The sequence below is a fragment of the Pagrus major genome, chromosome 3, assembly GCF_040436345.1.
Source record: "Pagrus major chromosome 3, Pma_NU_1.0".
Taxonomy (NCBI): domain Eukaryota; kingdom Metazoa; phylum Chordata; class Actinopteri; order Spariformes; family Sparidae; genus Pagrus; species Pagrus major.
The window spans coordinates 3,108,382-3,130,293 of NC_133217.1; the positions used below are offsets into that span (position 1 = coordinate 3,108,382).

Here is a 21,912-nt window from a genome sequence, read left to right on the forward strand (position 1 = left end):
TTCAGTTTTCTGAAAAGTAATTCTTTTATTAATATTTTACAATCCTTTATTCATGGTTATGTCATTATTTACTTTTTCAGCGCCACTTTGCAAGTGTCATTATTCCATGCTGTCTGACGACAACAACAACAACAAATAAACAAAATAAACAAAGGAGAGGTTTGCAGAATGACAGTCTGTACAACACTTTTGTCAAGGGGCAGAGAGAGTTTCACATTTCAGCTCTCGGGTCGACCTCTCGTCCCTTCCTCTTGTCAAAAAAAACACAACAAAAAGGTAAACAAAAGGTTAAAAGCAGGACTGTCAGTCAGGTGGATACGTGTAGAGTTGTCTGTCAGTCTGTCTGTTTGGCTATAAAAACACCCCACGCTCCTGAGGAAGAGTCCCAGATCTTTTAAAAGAACCGGGCTCCTCTGTTCTCCTCTGGGTTTTTAAAATGCTTTCCCCATCTCTGGAAAAAGAAGAAGAAGAAAAAAAAATAATAATATACAAATCTACTACAATTAATCCAAACGAATACAAAATATAAAGATGGTCTCTCTTCCAGGAGCTGCTCCAAACATTGGAGGACAATATTAAAAAAGCCTTTAGTGAAATGGAAATGGCCACTGGCAGGTGAAGAGAGAGAGGAGGAGGAGGATGAGGGGGGAGGGGGCTTCCTGAATGAAGGGGAGAAAATTTTGGTACGAATTTTGTCGGGGAGGATTATTTAAGTCGTTGTTGTGCTGCGGCGAGTACGAGAGCTGCTGGCGGATACATTTCCTCATAAAATGATCTATCAAATACTTCCTGAGAAATAAAGGAAATATCTACCTGGCGTGAAGAGACGAGCAAAGCAGGAGGAAAACAACAGGAGAAAAAAAACGAGCTGCTGTGTTGCTGAGGGGAGAAGATAAAAAGCAGGACTTGTTGGTGGTGAGAACCGGGCAGTGTGTGTGTGTGTGTGTGTGTGTGTGTGTGTGTGTGTGTGTGTGTGTGTGTGTGTGTGTTTGTTGTGGGCCCAGTCGGCTCGTTCGAAACCCTTCGGTGTGTAAACACGGAGCAGAGAGCTGGAGGACAGAGGAGATGATGTGGGCAGCAGTGCTGGTGTTGCTCAGTTTGTGCTCTTCAGCACGGAGAGAGGAGGAGGAGGGAGGGAGGGAGGAGGAGGGAGGAGGGAGGCTGGTGGGAGACTAACACACTGTCCATCCAGCTGCTGGTAGCATCCAACACCCACGACGCTCGCTGTGATCACTGCTGGAGATTTGAGTGTTAAACGATCAGCTCACCGAAACAACATGTTCTGTTTTCATTCTGGTGTCTATTCACGCAGGTCTGAGATCTTTACTGCCAACGACATCTTCAGATTGAAACTAAGACGTCCACTGAGTTGTATTTGAGTGTCAGTTTTTTGGGGAACTCTCAGTGGTAGAACTGCAACGATTAGTTGATTAATCAATCGATAGAAAATTAGACACCATCAGTTTTGAGACTTGATTAATTGTCAAAAATCGATGGTTCCAGCTTCTTAAATGTGAAGATCTTCTGCTTTTCTTTTTCCATTCATGGTGTAAATGAAGAGGCTTTCGGTTCTGGACTGTTGGTCGGACAGGAGACACAACTTAAAGATGCCCCGTCGGCCATTTTGAGCATTTATTTGATATTTGATGAACTAAAATCGAGGTTAGTTGATAATGAAATGAATGTTAGCTGTAAGTCTCGTGGAGGTAAATGGAGTTCAGTTTGAGCTCCATAAAGGATCAACAATCATCACCGGGAACAGTTTTTATTGTTACTTAAGTCCTGTAGGTTATAAACATACAAATAAAACTCCATTTACCTCCTCCTTACTCGTCCTGGAGGCAGAAAATCTCAAATACTAGAAAACGTGGGGAAATAAACCAAAACTATGCGTATGAGTAGACACCACAAGAGGAGAAGTTTGTGTTTTTTGTTGTAATTTTGGTGAACTGACCCTTTAAAAGACACAACCACTGAGCCACTCTGGTTTTAAATTAAATCCTCAAGTATGTTCTGATCTTTCCCAGAGCGATGATCTCTTTCCAAAGCAAACTGTGATGTAACACTGCCCACCAGGTAAAGAAGACAGTTACTACCAACACCTCGGCGGCTGTGTTGTCACACTCCTCCACTGTGGCTCGATGGGAGGAGGCAGGGCGCGATATTTTTAGACTGGATTCACAAAACGAAGCAGCCACTTTTCACCACTTCACAAGAACACAACAACAGGACCTCTGAAAGACAGTTAAGTGCGAGAGAGAGAGAGAAAGAGGCCTGCGGTGCCGCCTACGACCAGCATTTACCCACATCGGGCCGGTGGGGGTGTTTATCCTCCGCCCTGCTGAACAGACGGTTGGGTTACGGCAGTCGGGTCGGGTCCAGGCAGGTTTACTGGTCGAGCGTACGTTATTCAGCTGCTGTTTCCTGACAGAGGTGTCAGAGCTGAAGTTTCTCATGATCTTTTTTACCTGAGTCTCGCACCAAACCTCATTCAGTTTTTGGACGATTTATTTAGAGGTGAAGCTCTTCGGAAACGGTGATAACTTAACGACCTGTAACACAAAACATGTTTAGACTGCAGGACGTTCATGTTTTCTGCTGCTGTGTAAACTGCAGCGTTGGCCAGTTTATTATAAAAAGGTACCCAGCTTTGTTCTGTGTTCATGAAAGCTGTGTTGAATCTGTTTTAGAGACGTGTTGACTGGAGGCTGCAGACTGAGCTGCTGTTTAACTGTTTTTTGTAAAACTGAAATGTGTTCCTGTTTTTTTAGTTTACTTCATTACAGCTCGGCCAACAATGTTGATAATCGATTAATCGCCGTCATTTTTCAAGCAGAAATGTCAAACATCTGTTCCAGCTTCTCAAACGTGAAGATTTGCTGCTTCTCTTCGTCATTTATGACAAAAGTAAATGAGTCTCTGGGTTTTGAAATGTGTTGGTCAGACAAAAGAAACAATTTGAAGACTAGTGAGTAAATTATTAGTGGATTCATCGTGATTAACTGATTGATCGTCTAAATCAACACGTCTCTGAAAGAGTTTGAACATTTTAACCTTTGAAGGTTTGTTGTTCCAAATGAACTTTAATCCAAAATGTTCTGGTTTGTAAAACGAACACCTAGAACCTGATTGGTTCACATTACAGGTCGTTAAGTTCCTCACTGATCTCCGGTCAGTTCTCGTCACACTTTTCACTTCCTGATTCCTGCCCTGCCGCCTCGTCGCGGCTCCAGAACACAAGTGTCGGAGATGCTGTCGTCCTGACGCAACACAGATGTCGTAGTTGTGGGCTGATGTTTTGACGCTCGCTTCTTATTTAGTTTTTCCCTTAAGTGTGTCGAGAAAGGGGGACAGAGCCTGAACTGAAGGATTAACCAATTATCTTTGGTTGTTAAGGGGCTAATAAAAGCGAAAGTTTTTAAAGCCAACGTAACAGAAAAACACAGAGGGGGGAGAGCACATGATAGTCTGGAGATAAGGTGTGATTTTTGTGTCTTAACTGTCAAAAAACAAAACAAAGCTTTTTAAAGAGAGTTCAAGAAAAGATGGAAATAAAATGCATGATGATGGAGGGAGGGGTGGAGAGGAGGAGGAGGAGGAGGAGGAGGAGGAGTAATCACTGCTGGGGTGAGGATGACGAGGCGGGGTCGGAGGCTCGGAGGGAGGGAAGGTTTTCACGTCTCTGTAAATCCGCTCTCCCCCCTCCGGCCCGACGTCTCCTTCCCCCAACGAGCTGCGATCGAATCCAGGAATGTCAGCAGGTGGACCGCCCGTCTTCATCCGTCTGCTCTCCGTCCGTCTGTCCCTCTCTCTTGGTCTTCGGCTGTCCGTTCGTTCGTCCGTCCGTCCGTCCGTCTGTCGTGTGTCGTTCTCAGTTTGCTGCAGGTCACTGGAGGTCTCGGTCTTCGAGGTACCGGTACTCAAACGTGAAGCCTTCCTTCTTCCGCTGGCCCCATTTTTCATAGTCGAAGTAAATGTATGTTCCCTGAAAAACAATCATTCAAAGACAAAGTCAGACAGACTGACAGACGACCTTGCTGTCGGACAATTAAAGCTGCTGCAGGAAAATCTTTCGGAGCCGCTCCCAGCATGCGTGTGAAAGGCAGGGAAACATTCTGGACATTCACAGTCGATCGTACAGCTTCAGTCGATCCACTTTAGGTTCAGACCGTCAGCTGCATGGTTTTTTTAAAGCTTAAAGATGTGACACTCACCTGCTCAAACTCATCGGTGATGGTCTTGGGCTCTTCGTGCCTCTGAAACCACATCATGTACTTTGTGTGGAACCTCCATGACTGCTTCTTCAGGGCTTTGGCTGCCAGATACTGGGCCTTAGTGCCCTGCAGAGAGGGGACGAGGAAGAGGAGGAGAGTTAGAAGATCAGATCCACAGAACAGAGTTACTTCTTGTGTTATAATATGATGATCTGAAGCCGTCTGTACCTCCAGGTAGTAGAAGATGAAGAAGAGCGTTTCTGTGGAGAGCCTCTGGTAAAACTCTACAGTGTCGGAGTGGGGCGGTGGCACCTGGTGGTGGAAAGGCAGGGTGGGGCACGGGTTCCTCATCAGGTACTGCCTGCAATGTCCACACAGAGGAGGTGTGAGTGATGACACACAGGACAACAAGACAAGACTAAAGGTGTTGATAGCCTGAACTGATCGGCCAAATCAGTGACGTTCAGGCTGATTCTAAAAAAGTATGAAATATAAATAAAAACTGAATAATTTGTTCATCTAAAAACACTCGTGAACAATCTGTCAGCTGCACTGAAGCACCACAGTGTCCACCTGATGAATCCACAGAGCAGATCTGCATGGAGACAGACAGAGAGGCACCTTCTGATGAACCTCTGTGTGGACTAATTAACTGATCCATTAGTGTGATCGACAGATTGACGGCTTCACCTCTCTGATGGTCGGAAAAATCTCTGCCCAGATGCCCTTTTTCCATCCAAACTCTGTATTTTTAGACCGGCGACAAACCCTCTGCGTCCTCTGTGTTTCCATCAGCAGTGTTAGTCAGGTCAGCGGCTCCCAAAAATACTCAGCATGTCCCACAAACAGGCTCAAAGTATGACACTGACAACACTGCGAGTGAGTTATAGTGTCTGACTAACACACTCCACATGCAAATACACAAACTCCCACTAATATGATTAAAATTATTTCATGAGGCTGTAGAATAACTGTGTGTGTGTGTGTGTGCTGTAAAGACTTTCCTGTTGTGTGTTTGTTTCACTCGACTGCTGAGGTCACAATCGTGTTTTAAACACAGAAGGAGAAGAAATCCCAGCAGGCTTTCTGTGTGTGTGTGTGTGTGTGTGTGTGTGTGTGTGTGTGTGTGTGTGTGTCCTCCTCTGACTGTAAAACAACAGGTACTGAAGGACAAGAGGGTTTGAGTGTTTGGATTTAAATGTCAATTGTACCTGTGTGGGCAGACAGCGCTGTAGATACAGAAGCAGGATAATCTGTTCTCTAATTGTGCCTGCTGTGTGTGTGTGTGTGTGTGTGTGTGTGTGTGTGTGTGTGTGTGTGTGTGTGTGTGTGTGTGTGTGTGTGTGTGTGTGTGTGTAGGTATGCTACATTACTGCGTGCTGATAAAATGCCACTTCACTCCTCATATTAAATCACTGTGAGCTGCAGCTGATTACTCCTGCGGACATTTGATTGAAGTGAGACGACGAAGAGAAGCAGCTGAATTCTGAGTTCTGCTAAATCTTTCGTTTTTGCCTGGTTTGATCGACGATCGAGGCTCTTTAGTCCCGTTTCATTTTAAAACCATTTTCACGTATGGACAAGTGAGATCGACCTTAACTGATACTGTTACCATCTGGAACAAAATGAAACCGGTCGCTGCAGTTTGTGTCTCTTTACGGCTCTCGGTAACACAAAGAGGAGAGAAAAACAACAAACTGTTCAACTAAAGACAGAGTTTAAGATGTTAAAAGGTGTTTCTATAATCTGGGCATCCTGACGTAGCCTATCGACATGCTGATATTTGTTGCATGCAGGTAACTTGAGGAGGCCTCCTCAGTGTATTTGATAAGAAGTATCAGAGTAAATCTATTTTAAAGGGACGCAGCAGTGAGTTATAGCAGATGAGGGTGATTTAAAATTAGCTGAAATTGTTGTGTGATCAAGTTTCACTTTAATTTCTGCTGTCATGGCGTTACTGCGTTGGCAAACATTATCCCCGCTCGGGTTAAACTGCAGCGTTTCATTAACTCGCAGTCATTCAGTGTTTTGATAATATTTCCTCTTTGTCTTGCCAACATTTTCTCCTCTGCTGCAGAAACTCCTGAGGCTCTTAGAAGTCCCCCTTCCTACTCCTAACAGATTGCTCTCTTCAGGGTCAAGATGCTTTGTGAATTACTTCTTTTTTTTATTTAAAAAAGCAATCGAGTTTTAATTTTAAGGAGAAAAATAAACGTCACAATTCTCAGATACTTTTTTTGAATTCTTACTCCAAAGATGCTTTTTGAATACCGCTCCAGATGTTCGCCAGTGTTCTGAAATGAATTATATTTTTAAATCAGACTCCACATTTTGTTTTCAAAATTTCAACACAAAAACCAAATAACATCACATCTAAACATCACGGTAACACTACTTCACTTAAGTAAAGGCCGTACAAATGTATTATGGTGTGTGACGTGAAAATTAAAATGTGTACATCTCACTGCACCTGATCCTCTCGGAGTCGGACGGGTGGGGCATGTGCGTCCACGCCGCCTCCTCCATGGCCTGTTGGTAGAGCTGGTCTTTGGACAGGGGAACCGGCCCCAGCGGGCAGACCCCCAACGACGGGGGGATGCTGACCTCCGACAGCGAGGGCTGAGGTGCTGACGGAGGGCCTGAGGGGGCCGTAGTGCTGCTGGGGAAGATGTCTGGAGAGAGAGAGAGAGAGAGAGAGAGAGAGAGAGCGGAGACAACGGAGAGAGATGAGATGATGAGGATGTTGGGGAGTGATAAAGGATGTGCAGCAGCGGGAAGGGATCCAGAATTTGGAGTCAGAGAGAGAAAGAGAGAGAAGTTGAGTCAGGGCTGATAATATCATCAGCAGTTTTTTGTTCAGAGGAGGCTGAGAGTGGGAGGTGAGATGACATTTTGTTCCATTAAACTACAGCTTTTCTATTTCTGCTCTGTGGCAACCCTCTATCTCCTTTTATTAAGCTACATATGTGTGTGTGTCAGAGTGTGTATGTGTGTGTGTGTTACCTGGGGTGAGGTGCAGGGAGGGCACGTCTCCCTCCATCCCTGAGCTGAGTGCTGCTCGCTCGGCCATGGACTTCAGGCTGCTCAGAGGCTCCTGGGGCTGATGAGGACAGACAAGGAGACTCATGGGAAAACAGATTCTCGCGGACGTGTGCGCACGGTTATCGTACCTGCCCCTCCGGAGGAACTCGACTTCCCGCACCACTGATAATGTTGTCATGGAAATCACTTTTTATTTGTTTGCTCCTGTCCCCTCTGTAATATCAGGCAGCGGAGGGTGGATTCAGACCAGAGTGACAAGAAAGGAGACGTGGTGCAACATTTCAGGAGCGCTGACCTGATCGCCCAGCGTCAGCGTCTGCACGGGAGCAGCAACACGTCTCCCCAGCAGGGCGGAGGTCGTTACAGCAGGAGATTAATGCCCCGTGGTCTAAAACAAAGTGTTCAACATTTGCAGACGGGCGTAAAAAGTTTAAGGTGTTTACAGTCTGCAAATGTCGACTGCAAAAGTAAGTTGGGCAAAATATCAACGCCCAACAGGCAGCAACTAATCTGTTAGTCACAATTTCCCCTGAGCCCGAAGTGATGTCTTCAAAATTATTCTTTTGTCCAACCAACAACACAAAACCCAAAGAAAAGCAGAAAATCCTCACATTTTTAGAAGCAGGAAACTACATTTTTGCTTGAAAAATGACGGCAACTAAATATCTTTAGATCGACTAATAACCTTCAGTGTGGATGTGAAAGATTTTTGTTTTTGAGGACGTCACTTTGGGCTCTTGGATATTGTGACGACTGATTGTTGTTGTAGTCGATAATGAAAGTTTTGTATTCTGAGGAGTTAAACGTGTGACCTCAGATGTTTCCTCACGGAGGTCGACTCAAGGTGACTGTAGCTGCAGAACAAACACGCCGTTCTGTCTGTTGTTGTTGTTTTCTCCTCAGTTTAGTCAGTCACTGTGATACAACCGCATAACAGAGACCATAATAATCCCCTGTTGGATTTCACTGTTGGCTGCATTAATTAAATCATAGTCGAAGCATAAACAGTTTTGAGTGTGTTTGCCTGCAAATTAACAGTCAGTGGAGATTTAGAATATTAAGTTCTCTTTATAAAAGAGATTAACTTGCAAACACGACAGTGTGTCGACCAAACCTCTAATTAAAAAGGTAGAAAATAAACTACCTTGAGGTTGTACGCCTGTCTGTGTGAATATCTGGAACATTAGAGACTCACTTGAACAACGGAGAGAGTTTCTAATGTTACAGACAGACCATGAAACCGATCACAGTGATCACAATCGAGATGATGAGAATCTATTTTTACTAGCAGGTCCAGATAGCGTATCCAGACACGGATCACATGTTCACACCAGGTGTAAATATTCTCACCTTGATGACGTCGGAGGACTGTGAGTAGGACAGCGGGCCGTTCAGCAGGCTGCTGCCGCTCACCGTTTTAGCCTCGCTGTAGAAGGCCGGCGACGGGGAGCTGGACGACAAACTCAAAGAGCCCAGTAAACTGGGACCGGTGTCCTTACTGGGGACAGACGAAGACAACGAGGAGAACGGGTGAGGAAGGGGACAACAGAGACAGCAATAAACCCAAAAAAGGTGGGATAAAGTAAACTTCATGAGGAAAGGTGTTAATGTTAAAGTGATTTAAAGATACCGTGTCTTTGGTGCTTACCACATTTCATTTGCATACCAGTAAGCTTTATCCCAGTTAGCCCTAATGAAAAAACACTGTTTTATTTCTTTTCTATTTTGTCCAACTGATTTGATGCAACAGTCTCTGCGATGACGCAGGAACACAACAACTTCCAACAACATCCATTTTCCCAGAATTCAACATGATTGGTAACCCGCTCCATGGTACTCACGGCTGATTGGCTGTGGAGGTCAAAGACGAGGATTGGCTGCTTTGTGATTGGCTGGCACTGTTGAGGGCGGAGTCTGTTGTGCTGTCTGCTACCACAGCACTGTAACCTGTGATGTCAAAAGGACAAACAGAGGAACCAAAATAAGCCTAAACAAGTTTCAGAGAAAAATGAATTAGTGATGAGTGATTACTGAATTAGTATAATTATTACACTGCTGAAAATGAGTTAAAAATTTACAAAATTAAATGTGTCGCATTATATTTTGGGGCCAAAAATATTCACACAAAAAAAGCAAAATAACAAAATAAAATAAACTCAGAGATGTCACAGAATAAACAAGCAAGTGAAACACTAAAATATCCCCAGATAATTGTGAGTGGTATTAAATGATAACTAGAAGCGTCTCATTAAATGTTACGAAATCTAAAAACTAAAATAATGCATTTGATATTTTTTGAAGTTATATCCAGTAAATACAACTGAAAATATGAAGCCAAGTTGAGTTCACTGACTCATACAGTAGGTGGCGCTATGCAGGAGGGAAAAGTCTATAAAAGCGTTATTAGATCATCATGTTTGGTTTGCCATCGGATCAGATACTCACTAGTGCTACCGTTCTGCTTCTGCTGGCTGGGTGGCCTGATGGAGAGTGACGAGTTTCCTCCCACCACTCCGCTCCCTGCTGATCCCGAGCTGCCTCCGTTGCTCCCGATGACTCCCACTCCACTACCCGGCGCTAAACCTCCCACCGGGCTCAGTGACACCAGAGACGACCCCTGCATCCCCGACTGACCGGAACTCAAACCCAGAATACCCGAGCCGATGCTGGTCACCACCGGCACCGAGCCCAGCAGACCTCCTGTCGAGGACGTCGGCCCGCCGACTGTGATGCTCCCGCTGCCGATGGAGCCCAGTGCGCTGTTCGTCGTCGTGGTGATGACGCCGCCCAGAGAGCCTGGCAAGCCGGAGCCGACCGCGCCCGAGGCGGCTGCCTGAGCGTAGGGTGCCGGGGTGGAGCTGGAGAGGAGGCTCGCCATGCTGCTCAGGGACGCCGGCATCCCTGACAGACCCAGGCTCCCCGACATCGGGCTGGTGGTGATGGAGCCGCCTTTCCCCAGCGAGAGGCCCAGGCTGAGGCCGAGACTGTTGGAGGTGGGCGTGGGCACCGACAGGACCTGGGACTGACTGACTGAAGTGAAGAGCCCCTGTGTGCTGACGTTGGGGGGTGGAGAGGTGGAGGAGGCCGGGTGGCTGTTGCTGGAGGTGATGGGGTTGGAGTTGGGAGCGGAGGAGGCGGGGCTAACTAAGTTTTTGGCCTGCTGCTGCTGTGCTGACGGGTGCGGCGGCTGCTGGGTGGCGTTGCTGTAGCTGCCAGCGGAAGTGTTGGAGAGGAGACCCCCCGAGCTGCCGAGATGACTGTTGCCCCCAGAGCTGCTGCCTCCCCCCACGGCGATGGTCGCCATAGAGACCAGTGAGGATGAGGTCAGTCCCGAGACGGAGGAAGAAGAAGAAGAAGAGGAGGAAGAGGAGGAGGAGGAAGAGGAGGAGGAGGAGGAAGAAGATAACGAGGAAGAGGGGTTTCCGTTCTTCACAGGTGACTGGAAAAGAAGAGAGGGAAGACATTAACGTGTTTGCCAGCAGATGTTTGTCGGAAGTGATGGTCTGACTGTTTAACTGAAAACCTGTTTCAGTCACATTTTGGAAAACAGCCAGAACACTGTTCTCTACATTAAACACTAGATTAACATACAGCACGTTAAACTGTGTCAGTAACATGCGAAACTGTCGTCACTGGAATAACTTGAGCCTCAACCTGCAAAAAGCCACCAGGATAAAATCCAGCTGTTGTTGTAGAATAGCTCTTTTTTTTTAAAAGAAGAGTTTTAAAGTGTAAATGACAGCTGTCAGGGCGTAAACATGTGTAACATTAGCATCGATGTGAGTGCTGAAATTTGTTTAAACTCAAAAATGGTTTTGAATCGTGGATTTGGAGAATTGTAACACAGAGAAAAGCAACACAATCTTGACTTAGAAGGTCGAACCAGCAAATGATGTTTGACTTGCTGCTTGACTTGTTTGATAATTGTTTTGTTGGGTCAGAACAGAAGCAGCATGCTTGACTAATCTGCCTGTTGACTCATCATTTTATTACAGAAGTCAATGAAGCTTTTTGGGTTGCAGACATTGAAACCATCAGTAACGTTCAGTGTCTTTAGTCTCACCTGACTAACTTCACTGTCTGTTGAACGTCCCCTCTTCTTGTCGTCTTCTGAGTTCTCCTGAGAAACACAAATAAAGAACGACATCAGGCCACAGAAGAAAAACACCAAGTTACTGGTCAACAGGCTTAAAAGCTGCATCACCAGACTTGCGGATGTAAAAAGTCAAACTCAGTGCTTTGAAAGAGATTATCTGGGACTTGGCTATAACTTTTTTGCCGGTACGAGAAGGCTGTCGTCGTTCTGACCGACTCTGTGAAACCGTTTCCAGAAACTTTCCAGGGATAATTAAAAGTTAAACAATCCCGTCCTTTACATCCCCTTTCACGCTCGAGTATCACTTCATGTCGGCAGCATTTAACAGAACCACGCCTTCTATTCACACATGAGACCTATAATAACTACCCTCACTACAAACTGCACGTGGGCGGAGAGGAAGAACAGATGATATAATGACAACAGTGCCGAACAATGAGAGCAGATGGCAGGGCACTACAATAGCAGATACAAAGGCAATTATCTTACATTTAGATTTGAGATATTGACCTGGAGCGAATGCAACAAAAGACTTAATTTTAATGAATTATAAACACGACATCATTACCACCATTACTGACAAAATCAAAGGTTGACGCGGAGATAATAATCTGACAGATTCTCTCTTCATTCATTTGTAATTTTTTAAGCAATTTCTACTTTTCAGATCAAAGAGTGAAGAACAAAAAGGAGCCGACAGCGATGTGATGAACCGACGAGCAACCGGTGTTACTGTCGCAGGGAAAATCTTATTTAGACTCACTTTCAAATGTTTTGGAAATGTTACGACCACTTTCTGAATAGCGTGAACAAGAAAAGGTGTAAAGTAGTTTTTGGGTTTAGTTTATTTTACCGTAGTGCAAGTGGCAGGCGAGGGGGGGATGGGTGAAGATGAGGTGGTGGAGGTGGGTGTGCTGCTGGAGTGCTGGAAGATCTCGTCCTCCAAGTGCGAGTGTCCCGGTGGGGAGGTGGCGACCAGCGTCTGAGCTGCAAGGGAGCAGAGACACGGAGGGAGAAGAGTTTAGAGACAGTGAGAGGAGAAACAGCGTTAACACGATCGCTTCAGTATTAACTACAAGGTCACTTCTCTATAAAGCTCAGGAGAAACCAACACTGGCAGATTCAGTCATGGCCGTGATAGTCAAGGCCCGGTCAAACCCAGGTTCAGACAATCGACTGAGTTAGAAGTTTCTATATGTGAAGGTGGAGTTCTGGACTTGATTTAGTATCTAACAAAGTATGTGTAGAGGTCACAGGTGCCGGTAGATCAACAAGTTAACTACAGTCTCTTGACCAGCAGTTAGCTCTTCATCTGCATAGTAATAATGACAATTTAAACCTACAGTAAACAAGGTACAACAAAGGTTTATTTGTCATTTTTTAAATAGTGATAAAAAAAAATAAATAAATAAAAACATTTTAAAAATAACACACACTTAAAGTGTTTTCTTACAGAGGTGGTTTGGTTTGGGAGTATATTTTCAGCAGCACAGACGCTACTGAAAGAAATATTATAGCACTACTACAGGCAGCAGTGTGCCTCTATCATCCTCTTGCTGTTCAGCGGCTATGCTGCTACGTACATATCACTTAGATCCTGAAGGTGACACTACTCTACAGAGTATCTGGGTTACGATACAGACCATATAGGCCATAGACTGATCAATGAGTCAAACAGGATAGACTAACATATTCAACTGAACAAGCCCTCTGGCCCTGCACTCTCTCTGCAGCATGAGCGATGTGTTCTGGTCCGTTTGTTTGAGTGGCACCGCTCCTCATATGGCCTACAGATTGTGTGGTATGGAGAACATTGTCTGTACGTATTTTGCTTGTGAATTGTGATGTTTTCTCCACAACAGGAGCCACAAAACAACCTTTTTCTTCACTTTTTTGCTCCACCTGCACATCTATTGTTAATCTGTTCCTTTCTGAATGTATAAACATTTCTTTTCTGTGCAAATAAAACAAACAAAGCAAACTGCGTCTGAATAAGCTTCAGCTCTGTGTCCACTCACGGATGTCTTCCAGGTCCAGGTCGTCATACAGAAACTCGTTCTCCTCGAAGTCTGGATCCTGCGACGAGTCGAGATAATACTCCACATCGTCCTTTACAAAGACAGAACGCATAGAAGATATCAGTGGCAAATCATTTATACAACATATTTTGGAGTGTTAAAAAACACTCCAGTGACTTTTTTTCATGAAGACATGAGCGAACCTTGATCTTCCTGATGGAGTCCACCTGCACTGAGTCGTTGTCCAGCATCCTCAGTATGGTCTCCAGCATCCGGATGTGGTGCCGGTGCTTCTCGATGAACTTCTTCAGCTCCTCGATCCGGTCCTGTTTCTGCACAAAAAGAAACAGACAAGATGGGGAGAAAGCAGGAAAAGAAACTCGATTAGTGGAGAGACCTCGAATATTAGACCCGACACCTCTTCCTTCCTCAGTTTCCTTTATTCCTTTCGTTCTCAGTTTGGTTAGGAGAGAGTTTTAATGTCTTTACATTGAATCAGATGCTTGATATAGATTTTAATTTGTAATATTTGGTATAAAATGTTCATATTTAAAAAAACCTTGGAATATAAGCCACCTTACTCTAATGCCAAACAAACATTTTAATCTATTATTGATTGCATTATCAAGGACAAACATGTTAAAACAAGCGGAAGGAAAAAGCTTGTTAAAACTTTAAAGTGAAACATGCAGACAGGAGGAAACGGGTGAAAGGAACGGCAGCATGAGGGCAGGAGACGCTGCTACATGTGCACTTTACGGCTTCATGCATCTTACAGCACAGGCACAGCACCACTTCTGACTTCAATATTTAATTCTTCTCCTCCACAGTTAATTCATGCATGTTCTCAAGCACTTACATGTCATGTATTTTGCATATTGTTTTGTTTTTCGTTTGTGCTTTTTTCTTTCTGTATTTCAGGTCCAAACGGTGTTGGTCCAGGGGGTACTGGGACAAACCTGAACACATGTGGATGCCTCTTGTGACTAAGACCTTGACAGCAGAATCAGAGCGCACATGCAACTCTGCGGATCACAGGCTGACCTGATGCGATTGTAAAACACATTATGGCTGTTAAAACACACAGGCAGTACACTTTAGATGTATGCTGCGCGGCTGCTGCTGGGCTGCATTAGTGGAGGCAGCAGAGTGGAACTTATTAATGTGTTTCATCACAATACATATTAATGCTGCACCGGCACATGGCAGGAACATGAGGACGCCTCTGTGCTGAGTGCACCAGGCCGCAAAGACTAACCTTGACCTCTTAATGTGACCACGTGTCTTAAATTAAGTACTGAGGCAAACATGGACCTGGATAACTTGTCTCAAACAGACTAAAATGCCCTTTAAGGGATTTATTTGGATCTGTTTAACACCTGGCACTGGAGGCAGAAAACAAAGAAAAAAGCTTTTCGCAAACTAACTTGAGCTCTAGAGATTTATTTCTTATTGGTTTAGGACTTGTGATCATGGTTACAGCAAGTTATAGCTTTTCATCCGGGCTGAGCCAATGAGCCGTTTATCCACCGACTCCAACTGCGTAAAATCAAACACATCAGAAACTGAGAAAAAAGTATAAGAAGCTCTTTGAGAACCAAAAACACCTCTGAGGGCAGCGGGAGCCCAGAAACTCCTCTAACATACAGGAAAAAACCTTCATTTATAAAATATGTTGATGTTTAAGTTTTACTCTAAAGTCTCTGAAGCTCATCTAAAATCTGCTCCACTCTAAACACTGATTGACTAAAATAATACATCTGCTCAAAGTCATTATGATTTACTTTTCATGAAAGAGTTTCCGTCTGTATTAACTTCAAATTTTGCCTAATTTTTCCCCTCACGGTCTGAATGTCAGCTGCATGTGTGTCATAACGTGTAGCTTTGTGTTAATAATACGTCCCTGCATTAGCATCAGCTGTATAGTCTGTGTTTGATTCTGTATATTCAAGTACAGACAGAGGACGCTGCATCAGAGTCAAAGTGCTGCAATTTCAAACACCAATAATCAGAATGATGCTGAATATCAGCCACAGGGCGATAATCGATCTTTCCCCATCAGAAATGTGAAGAGCTTCACATTGATTAAGATTCACAATTAAAATTTCAGACTATTCAATGACTTTGAAGTACTAAAATTTATAAAATAGTATTGAAGACATTTTTGGACTCTTTACTGACCTGCAGACACCCGGGTCGATCAGCTGTGCAGCTCAATAGAAAGAAAAACTCCCCTTTTCATCCCTGCATTCAGATTTGTTCAAGTTCACCTTCCCTACTGCATTTAGATACTCGAGAAGAAACCAATCAGGATTCAGTTTAGTTTAAGGCAGAACAATGTTTTCACAATTTTCATTTTTTACTGATTTTTTTTTCAAGATTTGTTTGTCTTGTCACATTTTACCTTTATCAAAAAGTCTGTGATGTGGATATTGCACTCGGCCATATTGCATATTGTGGAGCTCTAGTTTGGTTTGTTTCAAACCAAAAGGTGGCACTCATTTAAATACTATCGCCCCAGGATATTACTCTTCCTGCTGTTTTTTGCCCTTGGCGGTGGTCGTTTTGGTGCCCGTGTGAAACCGGAGATCAGAAAGTCATATCAGCACTTCAGCGCTAAATTTCTTTGATGATGTCCACAGAGAAACGCCGTCCTACGCTTTTGGCCAGCGAAGCTAATGGCACAAGCATTAGACAAAAATAATCCCCTCTGGGTCTCATTTATAAAAAGGTCCTTAGAACAAATACAAGCCAGTTGCAGAGAAAATGGTCTTAATGCCAAGAAGAGCTGGCTGCAAATATTTCCTGTGACATAACAAAAGAGTCATTTTCCTGAGAACGCTGGTATGACGGGCGTACCTACGCTGGACCTGCTTGTTCTCATGGTCTTTGAAATAAACTGTCCAGTTGCCAAGCATAAAGTCAAAGAGTTGGTTTTTATTTATAAAGGAGTCCCCTGGAGAGGACTTTAAAGGACAAGTGAGTGAGAGAGAAAGTGAAAGAAGTGGTCAGCAAGGTTATCCTCGTCAGGGCAGATGCAGAAGATAAATGGAGGACACGGTGTCTGACCTCTCCGACAGAGAGGAGCGAGGGAGATAAAAGAGGAGAGCTGCGAGGCTGACGGCCGGCCGACCGACCGACCTGCGTCAGATACAAACGGGGACAAAGAAGCAGCCGGCGGAGAGCAGACAGAGAGCAGAGCAGGGAAGAGTGAATGGATCAGAGAGGAGAACACACTGACCTCCTTGTCTCCTTTCTTTTTCCTGGTCTGGACTGAAAGAGACTCCACTTCGCTCTCGAACTGGTCCACCTGCATGTTCAACGTGTCTATCGTGTTCTGGAGGAAACGACAGGAAGAAAAGTAGAGTTCACATCAAAAAATCACTCAGCTGCTTAAAGGCCTCGTACGATAACTGCTGTTAGAAAATGTATCGTCCCAGAAATAATTGTACTAACGATGTTATTGTCATTTTATCACGATAATGTAATAGTGTAATGAAGTAGGTACACCCTTTGCAAAGGGCAATGATCTTTTAATTCAATCCAATATTGAGGTCAGCGAAAGTAATTGATGTATATATATCAATATCAATAAGTGTGGCTACAGACATCGTTTCATTTCACTCTGCCAGAGCAGCAAGATAAGAAAAGGCCACATTTCAGCTGTACGAAGATAACTAGGAGGATAAGACCCAACTCTCCCTTCACGGTATGTTTTTTCTCAGTGTGTCACCAACGTCTCAATTAAAGAAATCTCTTTGTGGAGACAGAGCACAGCTGTGATGTTTCAGTGTTAAGTGGCTGCTGCTTAATGAGGTTTTCAGTCTTTTGTTTTCGTGAAAGTTGAGACTGTTTGGTCTTAATTTTGGTTTTTGTTCCTCCTTTTACTCACTTTCAGTTCCACGTTTAGTTAGAAATGTTTTAAAAACACGTCCAGTCTGACTCAATTCACTTTCTCTGCAGCAGGTTTCCAATTTGCATTTAGAGAATACCGTGTTCGTCAGCCTGTTGCTCTGTTTACCTGTGTCGCGCTGCATATAATGACGGGTGATAATTAACTAAAATGAGGCTTGAACCGGAGTTTACAATCCTACATGTTTGCACAATCTGAGTGAAGCTAAAAGTAGAAAATACATTTGTAGAAAAACACACAGGAGCGAACAGGGAGCAGTAATGTTTAGTGTTTTCTGAATGGCACTTAAGAGGACACGTTTCAGGATTTAGAAAGCACAAAACATGTTTTTATATTTTATAATTAGTTTTAAAAAAAGGAGCAGAGAGACGACATCAACCTACAACGTCTGTGTTTGTTGTTTTTAAATGTCCTCTATAAATAAACTGGCTAAAATGGAAAAATGTTGCTGTTCCATCTACACACACCAGGTCATGAGAAAGAAGCTCACCGTTAGCCACGTGCCGACCTCCTCCTTCTCTTTCTGGGCCGGGTCCACCTTCTGGGCCAGACCCAACCCTTCTTTTGAGTACGCTTTCGTCTTGGTTTCTCTTTCCACGATTTTGAACCGCTCCATTTGCTGCAAGCAGAAACACACACAGACAAAAAGACAAACATGCGTGTAAATGAAAAAGGGATCTACAGGGTTCATACACCTTTGTGATTTTCAAATTCAAGCAACTTCCAGGCATTTTCAAGGTACTTTTTCAAGCTTTTCCTTCAAATAACCTTGTTGTAAATTACATATTTATGTCAATACATATACTAATTTCGTCACATTAAATCAGACGACCAAAATAATGTTTTGTTACGGTATTCTACAGAACGGTGACAAAAAAGTTAGCTACCATAAAACAATTTAAGACAGAAATTTAGTTACAATTTCAATGAGTTTTTATGCTCTTTATCCAAAATCCAAGCACTTTCCAAACCTTGAAATTAAAGCATTTTCAAGGATTTCCAGCACCTGTTTGAACGCTCATACTACGAGCAGAAAAACCGTCCGACTACAGTAATCACAGATCTGCTGTTGCCTGGCCCGTCGATCAGTGCATCTCTACTTTTTAAATAGTTTTAACTGTGATGGAGTTGTAAAACAGGAGGACTCGGCAATAATAAACTGAAGTCTTGCACTTGAGGAGTCATTTGAGTCCACTCTGAAGTGAAGTGGCTGAAGGTTGCAGTGATTTCAACACCAAACCTCTATTCAGACACGTTCAAGGCCTTAAAGACCTTGAAGACGAGGCTCTGAACTGCACTCATTTTACAAGCCTGCTTCATCTCGGTCACATCCTGTATCTCTGCCTTAACATCCGACAGATTTCCCTTCTTCTGCTTTTTTTCTCATGATTCCAACAAACCCCAGCCGCTTCCTGCACGACTCTTGTGACCGAACGTATAATTTCAGGTCAACCGACAAAACCACAGGAAGTCCTGAAGAGCAGCTCTGGGATAAAAACCAGCTCGTCGAGATCAGAGGGAGCTGGCGAGTTGCTCTCGTCCCTCATTGAGCGGGCAGGTGGCTCACATTCAGTCCATCTCAATAGCCCTCATCAAAGACTCACGTGGCTCAGCGGCCTGGCAGGCGGGGTAGTTACGCTAAAGAACAGGTGTTGAATAACGGACCGGCTCCCATGTTTCCCAGCTCTCTATGAAGAATGCCGTAATGAGCGTCTCCTGGGTGCAGTTCCTAATATAAAGGACTAATCTGAAGAATTATTTTGCCGTTTATGTACCACGGTGGGATTTTTTGTTCAGTTCTTCTTTTCAGGGTTCCCACATGTTCTTAAATATCAAATCAAGGACTTTTGGAAGACTTTGCAGCCCAAATCCTTCAAATTCAAGGACCCAACACAGCATAGTTTTGACATAGATCAAAGTAAATTGCTGTTACAACACTGAGAATTTTTACAATGAGAACTAGAAGGCTCTAAACTCAAACTAACAGTCATGCCTGAAATGTAAGACTTGATTTTTAATGCCATGTAGTGAAATCCGAGGCAATTTTCCACAGTTGACGATAAAGTTAATTACTAAAAATATCCACTTATATATAATATTATTGGTGCATTTCGATACTACATATGCATGCAGACATTTTTCTCTTTTTTGTGCAATGTTGTAATTATTTTACTGTTCAAGCCGTTGTTACTAGGGTTGTAAATAATTAATCATTAATGCTGCAAAGAATTTAATCGATTAAAAATATATTAACTGACAATCAGAGATGGACGCAAATGTTTAAAAAGTATCTTATAACAGATAGTTGCTTTTCAAATATATTTTTTTTTTAAAATACTATTATGAGAAAATGTATTTAATTACAATTATTTGAAAAGATATTCTATACAAACTGATATTATTACATTTTAGCCATTTAATATCCTCAGTATGGGGCCTGGATTTTGTTGGCCCAGTTGTTAAACAGGGACAGACAGGAGCTCTGCAATTAAAATGAAGTCGTTATTTTGTGTGATTTAGTTTATTATTCAAGTAACTTTGTTTATTTTATCTGTTCTTTCATCTCTTAATGCAGCCTGCCCTGATTTTGCATTAAGGAAGCCGACTAGCCATTAAATAGATGACTTTAAATTTGCATCCCTACTTGCTACTCTGCATGTAAGAAACAAATGCAGTTTTAGATTTAGATGCTGCAAAAACCTTCATAATGCAGACTAATGATTGTTGTTTTAAAAGGTCAAGACTGAACTTTAAAAGTTCTGCAAACTACGAGGGTAAATCACTAAAATTCACACACATGACAGTAATAAGACGAGGTTTTTTTTCTATTTTTGAGACTTTTCAAGACTTTCCAGAGCTCAAAACAAAAGACAATCCTCCAGAGTCGACATGTGTCCTGCAGGGAGTGCACCTCTCCTCTGCTCAGTTCCTACTCACCGTTTCTATAAGTTTACGGTTCTCTACTAGCTGCCTTTTGTCTTTGATCTCGTTGGATGCCACCCACGTCTTGATCTGGTCTCGAAGACGCTGAGGGACCAGAAGAAGAAGAAGAAGGAGAAGAAGAAGAAGAGGGAGAGAAAGAGAGCGGGGGAGGGAGAGAGAGAGAGAGAGAGAGATTGGGAGATACATGAGTGAATACGTGTAGAGACTCCTCTTCAGCTGTCATGGATGGTGATCTTGAGTCTGCACGAAGCAAACAGGCTTGGCTTGGAGTTTGGTCCTCATGGTAACACAGAGAGGAAGCACACGCTGCCTCTGGCTGACCGTGACGATATTTAATACACACACACACATGCGCACACACAGACACACACACCTCTATGTGTGGTCAGGTTAAACAATTTCAAATCAGCAAACATCACTTTCCTTTCATCCAATTTCAGAGCCCAAATTGAAAAGACGTCAGACCTCTGCATGTCATCTCTTGCTGCTTCTGTTTAACTTGCTGATTGGCTGGAAATTAGACCTCATTTACTCCTGGCGTCTGCACAATCATATAATCACTCTCCCTACTGTTGTTCAATTAAACACGGACCTATTGAGCAGGTTTAAGGATCCGTCGTGTTCGTGATGTTTCTCATTAACAAGACGGAGGTTGTAGATCTCAGCTGAGGAGCCTCTCTGAGTCTCATCAGGTTTCACAGGAAGTGTGAAAATAAAAATAAAACAATAATGTATCAAGGCTCATATTTTCATTTATAGATAAATACTTGTGGCGGTGTTTGGTGTTGACAGTTTTTCGGTTGTTTCTTCAGCAGCTTCATTTACTAAAGTTGCTGAACCGGTGCGTTCAAAGAAAGACAGCAGGTTTACAAACTCACTACGAGACGCCGAAGAGCACATCTGCTCTCGTTACTTATTTTGTTTGAGGGAAGCCCTGAGAGGATTTAAGCCTCATCAACTCTTCAATGGGAAAACATCACTTGCAGGAGGCTTTGGATCTGATGTGAACCGTCTCTCTGTATTTACCTGTAGCTTTTTAATTTCTTTCTTGAGGTCTGCTTCATATTTCTCCTTCTGGTTTGCGTTGGCTGCGTTGTGAAGCTGTGGAGGAAAAAAAAAACCACAGAGGCTCAAACACGTCTGGATGAAAACAACACAGAGCATGCTCTCGCTTTGGAAAAGAAGAGCTCAAAATTCAACATATATATAGAAAATTGTACATGATGATTGATAATGCAGTCTGAGAAAAGTTTTACCAGTCTGTCAAACTTGTTTTGTTCATTTTGGGACAACCCAATTAATCTCTGGGTGGAAATGATGTTTTTTGTAGAAGCAAAGTAAAACGAGTAAGTGGGGGGGAAAAAGAAACACACAAGACAAAATTGATTAGAAAATAAGCATAAAGACAAATAGAGTAATACAAATAGAACTTGGAGATTTATGGGGTTTAAACAAGCCTCTGGAAAGCCAAATCGACTTGTAGTGAGAAAACTATACGATATGTAGAAGATGTAATGAAGGAAAAAAGGGCAACTGGGATCTTTAGCAGCTAAGTTCTGATGATATTCTGCCTCTTTATTAGCACAACAGACAATCTGGGCCTCTGTGCTGCCGTTAGCTCAGGGCCTGTTGTGATATCACTCGCTTTATTATCTGTATCATGAGTTTTGTGCTTTCTGTTGTGGT

At 43.3% G+C, this 21,912-nt stretch overlaps 1 protein-coding gene across 4 annotated transcripts in view; it reads right to left on the reverse strand.

The window, feature by feature from the left end:
• Window positions 1-21,912, reverse strand: part of LOC140993522 (CCR4-NOT transcription complex subunit 3-like) — a 30,215-nt gene continuing 8,303 nt past the window's right edge. Inside the window, exons 4-21 of one of the 4 annotated variants that reach the window (XM_073462986.1) lie at window positions 21,483-21,530; window positions 21,253-21,327; window positions 20,221-20,310; window positions 17,774-17,902; window positions 16,612-16,707; window positions 13,574-13,702; window positions 13,371-13,461; window positions 12,206-12,339; window positions 11,320-11,376; window positions 9,702-10,695; window positions 9,098-9,203; window positions 8,905-8,946; window positions 8,607-8,754; window positions 7,218-7,314; window positions 6,673-6,886; window positions 4,443-4,575; window positions 4,215-4,340; window positions 1-3,985 (exon numbers count right to left, since the gene is read on the reverse strand). In XM_073462986.1, the coding sequence (XP_073319087.1) occupies window positions 3,887-3,985; window positions 4,215-4,340; window positions 4,443-4,575; window positions 6,673-6,886; window positions 7,218-7,314; window positions 8,607-8,754; window positions 8,905-8,946; window positions 9,098-9,203; window positions 9,702-10,695; window positions 11,320-11,376; window positions 12,206-12,339; window positions 13,371-13,461; window positions 13,574-13,702; window positions 16,612-16,707; window positions 17,774-17,902; window positions 20,221-20,310; window positions 21,253-21,327; window positions 21,483-21,530 (2,808 nt within the window). In that variant the 3' untranslated portion in view covers window positions 1-3,886. The remainder of the gene's footprint in view (window positions 3,986-4,214; window positions 4,341-4,442; window positions 4,576-6,672; window positions 6,887-7,217; window positions 7,315-8,606; window positions 8,755-8,904; window positions 8,947-9,097; window positions 9,204-9,701; window positions 10,696-11,319; window positions 11,377-12,205; window positions 12,340-13,370; window positions 13,462-13,573; window positions 13,703-16,611; window positions 16,708-17,773; window positions 17,903-20,220; window positions 20,311-21,252; window positions 21,328-21,482; window positions 21,531-21,912) is intronic. The other 3 variants (XM_073462988.1, XM_073462987.1, XM_073462989.1) reach the window with 3 other exon arrangements.